Here is a 16,044-nt window from a genome sequence, read left to right on the forward strand (position 1 = left end):
CAGGTAAGAGACACTGTTAGATCTCTTATATCTGCCCTGCACTGTCCGTAAGATTTTCTGTGTCGTGTTCTTTAGCGGGTAGTTCTAGTAGAGGAGGATACCTATAGCTCGGGTTCTTGAACTATTTAGGAATTGATCACCTCACGGAGTACGGCATTGAATGAGAGTGAATGTGAATAGAAGGTGTGTGGAAGTTGGGAATAGCCCTATAAGCCGCCCAGGGGGTTGAAACAGAAGAAGTGACTGTCCCACTGGGCAACGTGGTTGCGTCCTTTCGGGGAGACCTCCGCGCCTATGTTCAATCTCTGATCCTGTCTTTGACAAAAACCTGGTGACGGATAAGTGTATGATAGTATGAGCCCAGGACAGATAAATTAGCCTGGGACAAGAATACGTTGTATGTGATAGTATAAGCCCAGGACAGATAAATTAGCCTGGGACAAGATACGTTGTATGTTCTTTTTCTTTTTCTGTCTGGTTGCATTTGTGTTGTTTGCTACAGGTGTAGGAATCAGGATTTTCTTACATCAACACAGTTTAAACATCCTAGCTCCTTAGGAAGAAGGTAACGAGGTATTCTCATACCCAAACGCCACCTAGGGCAAGAAAAAGACATCCTAGCTCCTTAGGAAGAAGGTAACGAGGTATTCTCATACCCAAACGCCACCTAGGGCAAGAAAGCTCAGGATAAGAAAATGGGGAATAAGCAAACAAAGTCGGAACCAGAAGAATTAGATATCTATACTATCATAAAGGAGAGAAGTGGTGAAGATGCCACTAAGGGGCTGAAAAAGATTTTTAGTAAGTTTGGAGTTACTAGGGCAGAAGCTTTTAGTAGAAAACTATGGGAAGGAATTCAGGAAAGGAAAAAAGGCATAATCAGAGACAAGAAATGGATAGATCAGATCCAAGCATTGATTGATGTCTCTAGGGTAGCAGAAAATGAGGGAGAGACAGAGGCAGAGAGGAACAACGGGAGTGGTGGCTCAGAAATCTGGACAATCAGTAGACGAATATTATCTAAGTGTAGAAAATAATTTCAGAGATGAAGGCATGGATCTAACCGCTCCAGGAATGATGAGGTTAGTTAAAAAAACCTTTATAGATGGATTGTCTCCAAAAGTGAAGGAAAAGCTTAAGGCCGCAACCCCTGATTGGAGAACCTTGGAAGACCCACACCTGGCTAGACAGAAAGCTGTAGGGATAGAAATGGACTTAAGAGAAAATTCTAAGCCAGTAAGAATTGCACAGGCTAATACTGGCTCTGCTAATCAAAAGTTTACTTGTCATTACTGTAAGAAGCCAGGACATTTCCAAAGGGAATGTAGGAAGAGAAAAACAGATATAGATTCAGGAACCTTTGTACCCAAAAATAGGATAAATAACCCAGTGCCTGATCAAACAGACAGCTCAGAATGACTGAAAGTTATGCAGGTCTCTCTTCCTTCTAGAAGACCAATAATACAAGTTGAAGTTGAGGGTAAAAATGTACCTTTTCTGATAGATACGGGAGCAACATCCTCCATTTTAAATCAGGACTTTTTACCATATCCTGACAATATATCCTCAAAGGTTACATATGCAGAAGGGTATGATGGTAAAATTCAGGCGTTGCCCTTTACAAAACCTTTAAATGTGAGCTTTGGCCCTAAAACTTTTGTATCCAAATTTTTATTTGCTAAAGGTGCACCTACCTGCTTGTTGGGTACTGATGTCTTAAGTAAAATGCATGCAAACATCCATTTTAGAGAAGATGGCACAGTTATGCTGACCATCCCTGAAGATGCAGAAACTCTGGAACCATATGTTAGAATACAGGCAATGGAGGATTTTCCCGAAATTTACACTCAACAAGCAAAAATTGACTTGTCTCGGGTTCCTGACAGCCTATGGGCAAAAGGAGACACTGATGTAGGATTTTTATCAGTAGCTCCTATACGGTTAGAAACTGCCCCGGGAACCATATTACCTCAGCTTAGGCAATTCCACATGCAGCTGAGATATCCTTACATGCTACAGGGGTGCTCACACAAAAACATGGAAACAAACAGAGACCTGTGGCATACATATCAGCTCATCTGGACCCTGTAGCTAGAGGCGCACCTTCTTGTGTAAGAGTAGTAGCCGCAATTTCACTGTTATTAGATAAAGCTTCTGAGATTGTTCTTGATCACCCACTTCTAGTTCAGACCACTCATGATGTACATGGCATTCTTAACCAGGTCCAACCTAAACATATTTCAATGGCCAGACACCTCCGTCTCCAATGTTCCCTACTACTGCCGCCCAACATTTCCTTTGCCAGGATTCAGACTCTTAATCTCGCGTCTTTGCTCCCTTTAGAGTCTGAGGGGGGTACCATACCTGAGGAAACCGCACTCTCCAACTCCTTTGAAACTGCACTCTCCAACTCCTTTGACCCATCAAAGTCAATGCATGATTGTGTACAATTAATGGAACAAGAGACTCAGGGCTTATGTAATGTACGTGACAAGCCACTCTGTAATGCTACATTTGAACTTTTCATAGATGGCAGTAGATATGCAGATATGAATGGACAATTTCATACAGGTTATGCGGTAGTAACTCAGCATGAAGTGCTGAAAGCAGAACCTCTCCCTGCTAATCAGTCTGCACAAGAAGCAGAACTTACGGCATTAGTTGAAGCTCTAAAAATAGCCAAAGATCAGACAGCAAACATATACACTGATTCTAGATATGCACATGGCATTATTTTCGATTTTGGCGTAATATGGAGAGCCAGAGGTTATATGACTGCTTCAGGCCAACCTGTTAAACATGCCTCCCTCATTAGACAGATTCTGGGGGCAGCACAAGAAACTAAAGAAATAGCGGTGATAAAGGTAGCTGCACATGTGAGACTCGACACCGAGGAAGCCAGGGGTAACGATAAAGCCGATAAGGCAGCAAAACAGGCAGCACGTAAACCCTTACATCATGCCCACACACTAGATAGCTCTGAAGATGATGAGGAAAGATTGAAGGAAGCTCAGAAACAGGTAGACGACGAAGAACGAGGGCAGTGGCAGAAAAAAGGGGCAGAAGATCAGCAAGGATTATGGAAAAAAGGAACTTTGTTGTGTTTACCCAGAGCCTGGTACCCCGCAGTGGCAAGTGACCTCCACCTACCCACGCATGTGTCGGCAAATGGTATGACGCTCAAGGTAAAAGAAAGGTGGTTGGCTCCAGGCTTTGGTAATTTTGCTCGGAAAATGTGTGCTGCATGCGCTATATGCCTGGCACACAATCCAGGTCAGGCCATTAAAACCCCAACCAAGCATCATGTAAGACCACTGTATCCCTTTCAAAGACTCCAGATCGACTACATCCAACTTCCTAGGTACAATGGATACGAATATGTGCTTGTGTGTGTGGACATGTTCTCAGGGTGGCCAGAGGCTTATCCAGTTCGTAAAGCCTCAGCAAAAACTACTGCCATTAAAATAGCACATGAACTGATACCCCGTTACGGCATGCCTGAGGTGATCGAGTCAGATAGGGGTACCCATTTTACTGGGGAAATATTCCAGAATGTTATGAAAATGTTGGGAGTAGAAAACCAGTTTCACACTCCATATCCACAGAGTTCAGGTAAAGTGGAAAGATTAAATGGGACAATAAAATTAAAAATCCAGAAGGCCATGGCAGAAACAGGAAAGCCTTGGACCGAGTGTCTACCACTTGCCCTGTATTCCATCCGAAACACCCCAAGGGGGAAGGCTAAGCTGTCACCACATGAGATTCTTTTTGGTAGAGCAGCAAATTTGGGTTGTTATTTTCCACAACAACTGATGTTGAATACTGAGACTTTAACTGCTTATGTACAAGAATTACAAAAACGTTTAACTAAAGTGCATTCGCAAGTTTTTGCTTCCCTTCCAGATCCAGAAAATCTCGAAGGAGGCCACAAGTTGGAACCTGGTGATCAAGTCTACGTGAAAAGACACACCAGAAAGACTCTGGAACCGAGATTTGACGGACCTTTCCAAGTCCTGTTAACAACTCCAACAGCAGTCAAGCTTGAAGGAAAGGCATCATGGATACATGCAAGCCATTGCAAAAAAGCAGTATAAGACTCATGATATTGATGTTAATAATGTTAACCTCAACGGAGGCATGGGAAAGACTGAATTCTCTAGCCCCTTTGAACAATAGATTCGTACAACATCATAGAAAATTAGTGCATGACTTGTTAAATAATACGCAACCCCTGGCAGATTGTTGGATCTGTACCCATTCACCAGTATCTGCCACAAGTATACCTTTTCTAGCAGTTCCCGTGTCAGCTGAAGAAATATTCGCTTGGCCTAATTGTTCAGACAACCTGGCCAACAACCAACCTGGCAATACTAGACTATGGAATACTACAATCGCCATACCAATTGTGGGATGGGTAGAATTTCCTTGGTGGCAGGGCAATCTTACAGGAAAAATAGACAACTTACAATATTTAGCATTCAAGGGAGGAAAATGGGTACCTAGGAATAAGACTGGATTAACTGATTTAGGACAGGTCCCCACTGAAAATCTACAGCTCAGTTTCAGTACAACCACCCCTTCCTCTGATGCTTTCAAACCTACAGTATTGGAAAGATACATACATAATAGAAAATGGGAACATTCTGAGTTGTTCCCCCAAGGTGATGCAGACAGTTGTACAAGTAAGCCGGGGAACCTGGTTTGTAATGAATCCAATGAGTATGTCAACGGAATGCATGTATGTGGGAATCCCGCAGCCGGGTACTGTAGCCCCTTGGGACAAAAACCCTCTTGGTGTATGCTTCAGAATGTATCTAGTTTTGTGGATTTGGCTCACAGATTGGTATTGCAGCACTCAGCTTTGTGGGATCTGCCTGAGGGTACATTTTGGATATGCGGAGAAGGAGCATATAAATGGCTTCCCGTAGGTATAAAGGGTACTTGTACATTAGGACGCCTAACCCCGGCTACTTTCATAATTTCAAATACACAAGTGAATATGCAAGCCGTGCCCAAGCACACACTGTATAAAAGAGCTGCAGATAACTCACCACGTCCCTCGGGGAGGCCGCATATAGTACAAATGGGAATTCCCAACAAAATTGCTAGTACCATTTTTATTTATCCTATGTTAACACAAATGTGGGATAAATTAGTTAGAGCCACGGATTATCTAGATGATCAGATTTGGGATATATTGGACATATTAAATACTAGTATAGCTGTACAGAATCAGCTTATAATAGTCACTAACCAACATACCCTGGTATTGGATTACCTAACTGCGTCACAAGGGGGTATGTGTCAAATCATCGGACCCACCTGCTGTCATTATATAGACCCGAATAGTACTATGAGTATGAGATTTAAATTAAAAGACGTACAACGACTCAGGGATCAGTATGACAAAGACAATGACCAAAATAAGGATAGCTGGTGGTCAGATACCTTTTCTTTTCTTAACCCGGCCAATTGGTTCAGAGGGATCGGTGGGTGGGTTACCGGGATTATGCAAAGCCTAATACATACAGTTATGGTTATTGTAATTATATATGTATTATTCAAGGTTGTACTCAAGGGTATCTCGGTATGCACAAATAAATTTTGTGTAATGGATGCGAGAATATAAAGTTTTTTTTTGTAATATCACAAAAAGAATGACTAAAATGATCGACAAGGTTTTGAATGGAATATGTCAAAGGGGGGATTGTGAAGAGCAGAACAAAAATGATTACCTCAATGAACAAAAAAAAAAAGAATTTGTGATACATATTGACCTGTCCATTCAAGGACATTTTAGCTATAGTATGAAATCCTGTTTTTCTTGTCTGTGGAATTGCCTTTGTACTGTTTGTTGTGAAACTGCCGCCCACGAAACTGTTTTCTTTTCTTTTCTTTTTTTCCTGTTTTGTCTCTTTGTTTAAACATGCAAAACTTGTATAACCACTAAACCTACTGAAACAACTATATAAAGAAGGGATAGCACCTTGAAGGCAGGCGTGCTTCAGAGACTTCCCAGTGATACACTATACAAGACGTGTCTTGTGTATTATTTCTGGTGATTCCCCACTTCCAAAGGCTGCTCCGACTGAGTGTGATCCCGACACTAGACTCAGTCAATTTTGCAGGTGAGAGTTCATTTATTCTACAGTAAACTCTCCAAATGCCCATAAAAATACCAGCCAGTGTTAAATCCCTTTCTTTCATAAGGAAAAATGTAATACCCCCTCAGCAAAATATAGACAAATGGAATAAATATACCGTATGTACTCGAGTATAAGCCGAGATTTTCAGCCCAAATTTTTGGGTTGAAAGTGCCCCTCTCTGCTTATACTCGAGTCATGGTCAGCGGGTGAGGGGGAGAGAGGACTGTCGCATACTAACCTGCTCCTGGCACTGTCCCCTGCCTGTCCCATGGTCTTCGGGTGCCGCAGCTCTTCCTCTGTTCAGCGGTCACGTGGTACCGCTCATTAAAGTAATGAATATGGACTCCACTCCCATAGGGGTGGAGCCGCATATTCATTCCTGTAATGACTGCTGACAGAGGAAGAAACTGCAGTGCCCGGAGACCATCTGTCCGGGAGAAGGAGCCAGGGACCGTGCCGGAGCAGGTGAGTATTTCATATTTACCGGTCCTCGTTCCACCCGCCGGGCACCGCTCCGTCTTCCGGTCCTCTTGCTGTGATTGTTCAGGTCAGAGGGCGTGATGACGTATTAGTGTGCGCACCACCCTCTGCCTGAACAGTCACTGCGGAGAGACGGGATGCTGAGGAGCAGCAGGCAGTGACGAGAGGCGAGTATGTCATTTTTTTTTTATTGCAGCAGCATTATATGTGGCACAGCTTTATATGGAGCATCTATGGGGCAATAATGAACGGTATGGAGCATTAAATGTGGCACAGTTTTATATGGAGCATCTATGGGGCCATAATGAACTGTATGGAGCATTATATGGGGCATCTATAGGGCCATAAAGAACTGCATGGAGCATTATATGGGGCATCTATGGGGCCATAATGAACTGCATGGAGCATTATATGGGGCATTTATGGGGCCATAAAGAACTGTATGGAGCATTATATGGGGCATCTATGGGGCCATAATGAACTGCATGGAACATTATATGGGGCATGTATGGGGCCATAAAGAACTGCATGGAACAATATATGGGGCCATAAATAACAGCATGGAGCATTATATGGGGCATATTTGTATATGGAGCATCTTATGGGGCCATAAAGAACTGTATGAAGCATTATATGGGGCATATTTTAATATGGAGCATTTATGGGGCCATAATGAACTGTATGGAGCATTATATGGGGCTCCTGATTCAATATGGATATTCAAAAACACTTAACCTACTGATGTCTCAATTAATTTTACTCTTATTGGTATCTATTTTTATTTTTGGCATTTACCGGTAGCTAATGCATTTTGCACCCTAGGCTTATACTCGAGTCAATTTTTCCCAGTTTTTTGTTGCAAAAGTAAGGGGGTCGGCTTATACTCGTGTATATACGGTACATCCCAAACACATTGATACCTTCCACCAGTGGGTGGCCTAAATAATCCAGGAGTAAAGGAGGATTCACACACAGAACAAGTGTGGCAATTCCAGACCAAACATTTCTAAAGACACTCAGGAAAAACATCTCCAAAAACCATCACCACTCCACTACCAACCCAGGAGAAATTGTGCAATAAGATACCAGCTGACGTAAGCCCCATTAAGCTAATAATCTAGGGGAATGGTTAAACTGCATATACAAACTCTACATTGTCCACAAAGTTGTGGTCAAAAGTTTTGAGACTGACAAACTTTGGTTTTCACAAAGTTAGCCGCTTCGTTGTTTAGATTTTTTGTCAGATGTTTCTACGGTTAAGTATCATAATAAACTTTTCCTACATTTTTATACACTTATAGTTATATACATCAAATTTATGTACAGACATAATATTTACAGCATTGACCATTCTTTTTTTTAAAAAAACTTCTGCCCTTGGTCCTGGCAGCTGGATATCAGTCTGGGCCAAATCCTGACTGATGACGACTCATTCTTGCCTTCTTGTGCTTGGAGTTTATCACAATGTCAGGTTTTTGTTTCGCCACCTGATTTTGAGGATTGACATACATCTCTCAATGGGATTGAAATATGGGGGGGGATACATGGCCATGTAGCCAAAATTCCAGTGTTTTGTTTGTTAAGCCACTTCATTATCCATTTTGCCTTGTGATATGATGATTCACGATGCTGGGAAAATCATTACATCAAATTTCTCTTTGATCATTTGGGAGAAATTGCTTTTAGGGGAGGTTTAAATACCATTCTTTATTCACTGCAGAGTTGTTAGGCAAAATTGCGAGTGAGCTCCAAATACTATTTTCTAATGAGGGTGAAATAGCGAGTTTTTGCGCATGCATGTGAATCAACACGAGTAAAAGTAGTGCAGATCAGATATATGTGTATATATTCACGACTCAGACACGCAAAAATACTTTATCAGTAGAGGTATGTGAACACAGACCTCCACCGAATGCTAAAAATACACTCTTGCGCAGAAGTATGCACGTCTCCAGAAACCGCAGTAGATTGCAATTTATGTCTGTGTCACTTCTATAGTCTGTCTCTCTTCACTAGAGCAACACCGCTAAATTAGCCACAACTATGCGCAGGTATAAAAAGATCCAACACTGCTTTATTACCTTGTCTGCTCTCAAACAAACGTGCATATTTTTTTGATGTCAGGACATTTTGCACGATTGATGTCCTGCTTTGTTCAGGGCAAACATTTTCCATGTATGGTGTTATTTCAACTCCGAGAATTGCAGCTCAACATTCATCTGAAGATAACACTTTCTGAGAGATATGTTTTTCTAGTACACACAAAAGGATTGCTCTTCAGTAAGACACGTCTCAAAGAAACTCTCCGGAATAACAAACATTTTACATAATCAAGGGCATGACCATAAAATACATTTGGTGCCTTCCTTTTCTTTTATTGTGGTGCTGGAGCTGTGGACTCCTCTTGGCAGGAGGGCTTGTCATACCACCTAGCAACATACAAGTACCATGGAGGGTTCAAGGAACTGTATGGATCACAGGCAGAATATTAATCCATAAAATGAGGAGTGATGAGAACCTGTGATAGCCTCCAACTCAGAACACTTCTTTGATGATTCAAAATCCTTACCTTACCAACGGTGCTTCGATCCTCCTTAAAGACAATAGTGTCTTCATTTAATGGCAATATGTCCCGTAAAGATTCAATAATTACTGAAAAAGAAAAAAGGTAAATCATTTGTTATGCAAGCCCTTAAAAAAGTGGTCACTGTGAGAAATACATGCTCTGAGCAAGGCTTCTGGAGGCCAGCTAGTTGTAAAAAGCCCTACCGCCAGAAGCCCCAGTAATCTGCGGGTTACACAGCCATACACTTTCTTCCCACACTACTAGGGTGATATGACAAGTTTACAGTGGACTGATCTTTTCAATAAAATTGGGAAGCTACTGCTCAAACAATACAAAACTATTAAAGGGAGCTTGTCAGTGCAGAATGACTGTTCAACCAAGTACAGGCGCTCAGCACATCATGGCAGCACCAAACATTTTAGGGCACCTTCCCAACTATCAGAACCAAATACTATACTATCTATAGGTCAAAGGAATTTAAAAGTGTAAACAAATAACCTATAATCCTTAAATATATATATAACAATACCTTTATTACATATTATTAAACCATAAACACAGCCACAAGCATAACACAACAAACAACCGTGCTCTCTAGATATACCCTATCAAGGGACCCTTAATGATCACTACCTATCAGCGGAGGTTGGCACCCTACACAAAATCGAGATTGGCGCCCCCACTCAACGTCGGCTGACCCTAAATCTCCTGTTGCTGCCCTATACAGGTGTCACACTTAGGCTCACAGATACTCAACAGGAAATGATTGGATAGAAATAAACTTAAGCCGATATTGCCTATTATTTTGCCAGGCACAAAAACTTAGTTATTGATAGGGTGAGAGACACAGACATACAAAGTGCAAAACAGTGCAAAATAAAGTGCTAACGTGAACATAAAATAGCCTTGCTATACTGCTCCCTATTATGTCAATTCCTGCCTTGCTGTGGGGGTTGGCACCCTACTGTACAGCGGAAATGGTACGCCTCAACGCGTTTCACCTTCACGGATCATCAGGAGGCCATGATGTATGGATGCGTCATACATCATGGCCTCCTGATGATCTGTGAAGGTGAAACGCGTTGAGGCGTACTATGACATCTTCTGAATGATGAGTATTTTTCCTTGCTCACTGCTACACCTTATCAATACCTATGTACAATGACAGACAAATGTGGTTGAATTTGTAAAGGTTATACTGATTGACTATATGTCACTTATGGAAATAATCACTAATGTGGCTTCTAATCTTATGTAAAATTGAAGCATTATTAATCATTTAGGTACATCATGATATCCTTTGAATAATTTATATATTCTCTTGTCTGTCGATACATTTTTAGTGTACATTGGTAGATAGTTTTGGATTTAGTGCTATACCTGTTGTCTGTTTGTAATTTGGTTTTCTACATCATGACATATCAATTTGTCAACAAGGTATATCTTTCCTGCCATTCCTGTAGCTACTCATAGGGAATCCAAGGGATAGCCGACGTGGAGTGGGGGCGCCATTTCCGCTGTACAGTAGGGTGCCAACCCCCACAGCAAGGCAGGAATTGACATAATAGGGAGCAGTGTAGCAAGGCTATTTTATGCTCACGTTAGCACTTTATTTTGCACTGTTTTGCACTTTGTATGTCTGTGTCTCTCACCCTATCAATAACTAAGTTTGTGTGCCTGGCAAAATAATAGGCAATATCGGCTTAAGTTTATTTCTATCCAATCATTTCCTGTTGAGTATCTGTGAGCCTAAGTGTGACACCTGTATAGGGCAGCAACAGGAGATTTAGGGTCAGCCGACGTTGAGTGGGGGCGCCAATCTCGATTTTGTGTAGGGTGCCAACCTCCGCTGATAGGTAGTGATCATTAAGGGTCCCTTGATAGGGTATATCTAGAGAGCACGGTTGTTTGTTGTGTTATGCTTGTGGCAGTGTTTATGGTTTAATAATATATAATAAAGGTATTGTTTTAAATATATTTAAGGATTATAGGTTATTTGTTGACACACCTTCCCAACTACTAATTTTACAACTATATCCATCTTTCTTTGGCTCAATGAATCCCAAGCTGCCAAAGAGGGGGGTGGAGGTAGATGGAAAACAAGCAGCAGTGAAGGTGTATATAAATGATTGGCCATGACATGATGCATCGGCGGTGGGACTTCATTTGAACAGTCATTCTCTACTGACAGAGTCCTTTTAAAGAAATATCTTTGCAGAACGCTTTTTAGACTGTCCTCATGTTAAACCCTGACATGGCTTTGTGTTCTAGCTGAAGATTAAGTACCAAGACCTAGATCTGATCCAGTCATAGTCAGGGTTGTTATTCCAAAATAAAATAAAAAACAAAACTCCAATCCGGTTCTTGACATTAAATACATGATGACTACAAAGAGCCGTATTACAGCTGTCTGAGTGCAACCTATTAACCGTAGCACCTTGGCACAAATGTGGGCCGCTGGCTCGAATCAGAACACAATTAGGCAGCTCTGAAGACTTTAGCACAAAATAAAGTCAACACGCGGGACTTCGACTGGCCTGTTCCAAGTCATTATTGCCACCTATAATTAATACTTGAAGCTCTGAAATACGAGTAAATTTAGAAGGCTTTTATGTAAATGATTCTGAAGATTTTCAGCTTGAAGAGCTTGGCTAAAGGAATAATTATGGGATGATTTAAAAAAAAAAAAAAAAAAGTATAACAAAAGGCAGGGACATGGGGTCCTGATCACATGGGGTTTACAGGCTGCATCAAACGTATGTTAAAAACAAACCAAATCAGGTATGTGGACAGAGGTGGGGAAGGTTCACTGGGAAAGCTGCATCGTTCTGAGCATTGTTGCTAAGTAACAGCTGCGAGGGTTAAACCGATGTAATCTGACGAAAAAAAACCAGACCTTTAACAAATTACCTTCCCTCCTCTGTACAAAGTCATCCATGCAGGTATACACAAGGCTACTTCACAGATCTCAAAAGGGTCCGTTTTCAGAAAATGTACCCCAGGAGTAGTTTTTTTTTTCTTTTTATAAAATAAAAAATAAATAAAACTTTGCCTTGCTTACCCTCCTCAGTTTAACTAGTCTCCGCTGTTACTCCGTGTGTGTAATTGTCTGAGCCACTCAATTCGTTTATTATCTGCAGCACTGCAGACAAACAGGCAAAAAGGAGCAGCGGAGGAGACTAAGGAAAAATATGAGCTTGGGGGAAAAAGGGTTTGTACAACCTGAGAGAGGGGCATTCAGGTTAGATCAAAATGTGGAGTTCAAATTTGGGTCTCATCTCAACAGACTACATTCTCCCAGTATTTCACAGGATTGTCTAAATGTTATTGGAACAAACTTGGTAATGAGACATTTTTATAGGATGGTTTTATTTTTGATTATGTGGCAGGATTGCTTTCTAATTAATGAGATTTCAGCTGGTGTCATGGACTTTCCGTGGCTTTTTGCACCTCTTCCTTCATGTGTTCAACACGTTTTACCTTTGTAATTTCTCATTACTACACTGAATTTACAGATAGCTAGGGCTTGAGGGAAAAAAAAACAGACACAAAAACAAAATACCCTCCCACCCCCCGAAAAAAAAAAAGCTATAATTTATATTATTTTAACAACAATATAAAATAGACCTTATGAGTTTGGCCTGAATGAACGCAGTAAAAATAAAAGAAAAATGTAAACTACATCCCAAAATATAACATTTCCCGCTGCAAGAATTTTTTTCTTTTTGAGGTATTTTTTTCCTGCATTTTTGCTAGAGTAGTCCTTTACTTTTTAATTTTTTGTCTACATACTCATATGAAGGCTTGCCTACGGCACGCAAGTTGTAGTTTTAAAAGACATCATTTGTTTTTACGGTGTTCAACGTGCATGGAAAATATGCAATTACAATAAAGTACAATATTGTTTTGATGCCATCAGCAGGTGCTCAGGCAGGAGACAGGAAGGTAGCACACATTTAACCATAAAGAAATACTGTCTATATCTTCTCACAGTCTTCATCAAATACTGGTCACAGACATTCAGCCCAAAGGTACCGTTACACTAAACGATTTACCAACGATCACGACCAGCGATACGACCTGGCCGTGATCGTTGGTAAGTCGTTGTGTGGTCGCTGGGGAGCTGTCACACAGACAGCTCTCCAGCGAACAACGATGCTGAAGTCCCCGGGTAACCAGGGTAAACATCGGGTTACTAAGCGCAGGGCCGCGCTTAGTAACCCGATGTTTACCCTGGTAACCATTTTAAATGTAAAAAAAAAAAAACACTACATACATTCCGGTGTCTGTCATATCCCCCGCCGTCACCTTCCCGCACTGACTGTCAGCGCCGGCCGTAAAGCAGAGCACAGCGGTGACGTCATGATGTCACCGCTGTGCTCTGCTTTACGGCCGGCCGGCGCTGACACAGTGCAGGGAAGCTGACGGCGGGGGACGTGACAGACACCAGAATGGGAGTACCGTATGTTGTTTTTTTTTACATTTACAATGGTAACCAGGGTAAATATCGGGTTACTAAGCGCGGCCCTGCGCTTAGTAACCCGATGTTTACCCTTGTTACAAGTGAACACATCGCTGGATCGGCGTCACACACGCCGATCCAGCGATGACAGCGGTTGATCCAGCGACTAAATAAAGTTCTGGACTTCTAGCTCCGACCAGCGATGTCACAGCAGGATCCTGATCACTGCTGCGTGTCAAACACAATGAGATCGCAAACCAGGACGCTGCAACGTCACGGATCGCTATCGTTCAAAAGTTGCTCAGTGTGAAGGTACCTTTAGTTACCAGACAATCCCTAAATCATACCTAATTGCTCAATGATGCTGGAAACTGTTCCAAATGGCTTTAATTCAACATGGTCTGGAAGATTAATGGACAGCTCTTCAACTTCGGGTAACTCCTACAGAAGGAAAACAAAAGTGTAACTGGCATAAAATGCAAACATCTCCCAAATCTAAAACTTGTGGTCAACCATAAACTGAAAATAATCCCAGCTACTGGATGATTACCATATATGTATCAGGATAATCTTCCAGATTAGAGGCTATGGGTAAAGCAATTGCATAAGCAGCTTCACATTATCGTTTTCTATTCTAGTGGATTTTATGAACATCGAGAACTCCGAGGTCAAACTCTTCTGGCAAAAAATGGAAAGGTCAGATCCTTATTTGTAGCAAGTGCGAGAATGCGAGACCGGAGGATTTAGCAGGCTCACGATTGTGCTAATGTTAGAAAATGTCAGCTAATTTCTATTGGCACTATAGACAAATTCATGCAAGCCAACTGCTTTCCGCAAAACCATTAGACGCACGTTCTAACATGTCGGCAGGCCTACCAATACTGGATCAAGCGAGAAGCCATTAGAAACACAGCATGAAATTTCCTGCCAGACACAAAACTGCAGGATGTAGTGAAGCAAATCAAGAGAAATCAGTGAAGTAAAAGAATTTTAAACTGTACAACATTAAATAAGTTCTATGGGAATATTAAAAAAAAAAAAAAAAAAAAAAAAAATACAAATGAAATTTCAAAAGACCTTTAGCAAAATCACAACCATTTTATTTAGAGATATAATGAATGTAATACATCAAAAGAATCACCAACTTCTTACAATACCAGAACCCTGTGCTAGAAATGTTACTTGGACAGGTGTCGGTGAGCAGTAAGAAGCTCTGCTGAGGTAACATACAGACACTTATACCACCTAATGTCAAGCTGCTGCTCAATATTCAGAAAGGCATAGAGGATAGCAGTGTAAGGCCTCTTTCACACTTCCGTCTTTTGTCTAACGTCGAAATTCGTGGATTTTTTGAAAATGCAGGATCCTGCATTTTCCCCATAGACTTGTATTAGTGATGGATTGTGACAGATGGCCATCCGTTTCGCACTGGATCCCTCCCAGCGTGCGTGGGCGATCGTGATGACGTAATGATCCGTCCCTGGTCAAACAGGCCCAGGGCATATGGACGGATCATTACGTCCATTGTCAGAAAAGAGACATTAGCTTATTCTACTAGTTTATGCATGAAAAACTGTGCACTCCATAAAAATCAGGAAATATATGGACACAAACATGAACCATAAATACACGTTAAATTAATAACCTGAAAATGCAACACTCAATGTAATTGCGGCAGAATGATAGCCCTTCTCCACTAAGCAGAGGAGGCAAATGTTCTCCGCTTTAGTTATTCGTTTCTGTGCTATAACTATGGACTCTGCAATTACTCAAACAACTGTTGTAAACAGTTTAATTACATAATTAAGTGATAATGGCAGAATAATGGTTTCATTATTTTCATACAAATACTACAATTTAGTAGATTAATGATAAACACAGATGTTTGGGGTTTTTAATCCTGATCTTATGTTCACTTAAAAAATACATCATCAAAAAGGACATAATTGCAACATGATTGGAATCAACTCATACAAGCATACTAACTACTCGTACTTTACTGAAGTGGAATCGGCAGCAATAAAGCAAAATATTGCAGATAAACTTAAAGGGAATCTGTCCCCAGGTAAATGCTTCCCAACCCGGGCAGCATAAAATAGGGACAGATATCAGCAGACTCATTTACCGGGCTATGCTCATTTACACCATCTGCGGAGCTCGGCTAGTCCAGTCAACCATGAGATTAGGATTACTCCGTCAATGTCACCGACTAAAAATCCTATGCCTACACTGAGCATAGATAAAAAGCTATGTTCACACGTTGCGTTTTTTTTTTCCTGCAGGCTACACCTGGTCTAATTTCAGTAAGAAACTTGCTTTAACCCCTTTACCCCCAAGGGTGGTTTACACGTCAATGACCAGGCCAATTTTTACAATTCTGACCACTGTCC

The 16,044-nt window shown here is 41.3% G+C and overlaps 1 protein-coding gene across 1 annotated transcript in view; it reads right to left on the minus strand.

Annotated features, from left to right (window-relative positions):
* The window catches only part of NAF1 (nuclear assembly factor 1 ribonucleoprotein), an 82,067-nt gene that overhangs the window by 32,509 nt on the left and 33,514 nt on the right, over positions 1-16,044 (minus strand). The window contains exons 4-5 of the mRNA XM_069744173.1: positions 14,002-14,095; positions 9,196-9,278 (exon numbers count right to left, since the gene is read on the minus strand). Of these exons, the coding sequence (XP_069600274.1) occupies positions 9,196-9,278; positions 14,002-14,095 (177 nt within the window). The remainder of the gene's footprint in view (positions 1-9,195; positions 9,279-14,001; positions 14,096-16,044) is intronic.

Source organism: Ranitomeya imitator, chromosome 1, assembly GCF_032444005.1.
Source record: "Ranitomeya imitator isolate aRanImi1 chromosome 1, aRanImi1.pri, whole genome shotgun sequence".
NCBI classification, from domain to species: Eukaryota; Metazoa; Chordata; class Amphibia; order Anura; family Dendrobatidae; genus Ranitomeya; species Ranitomeya imitator.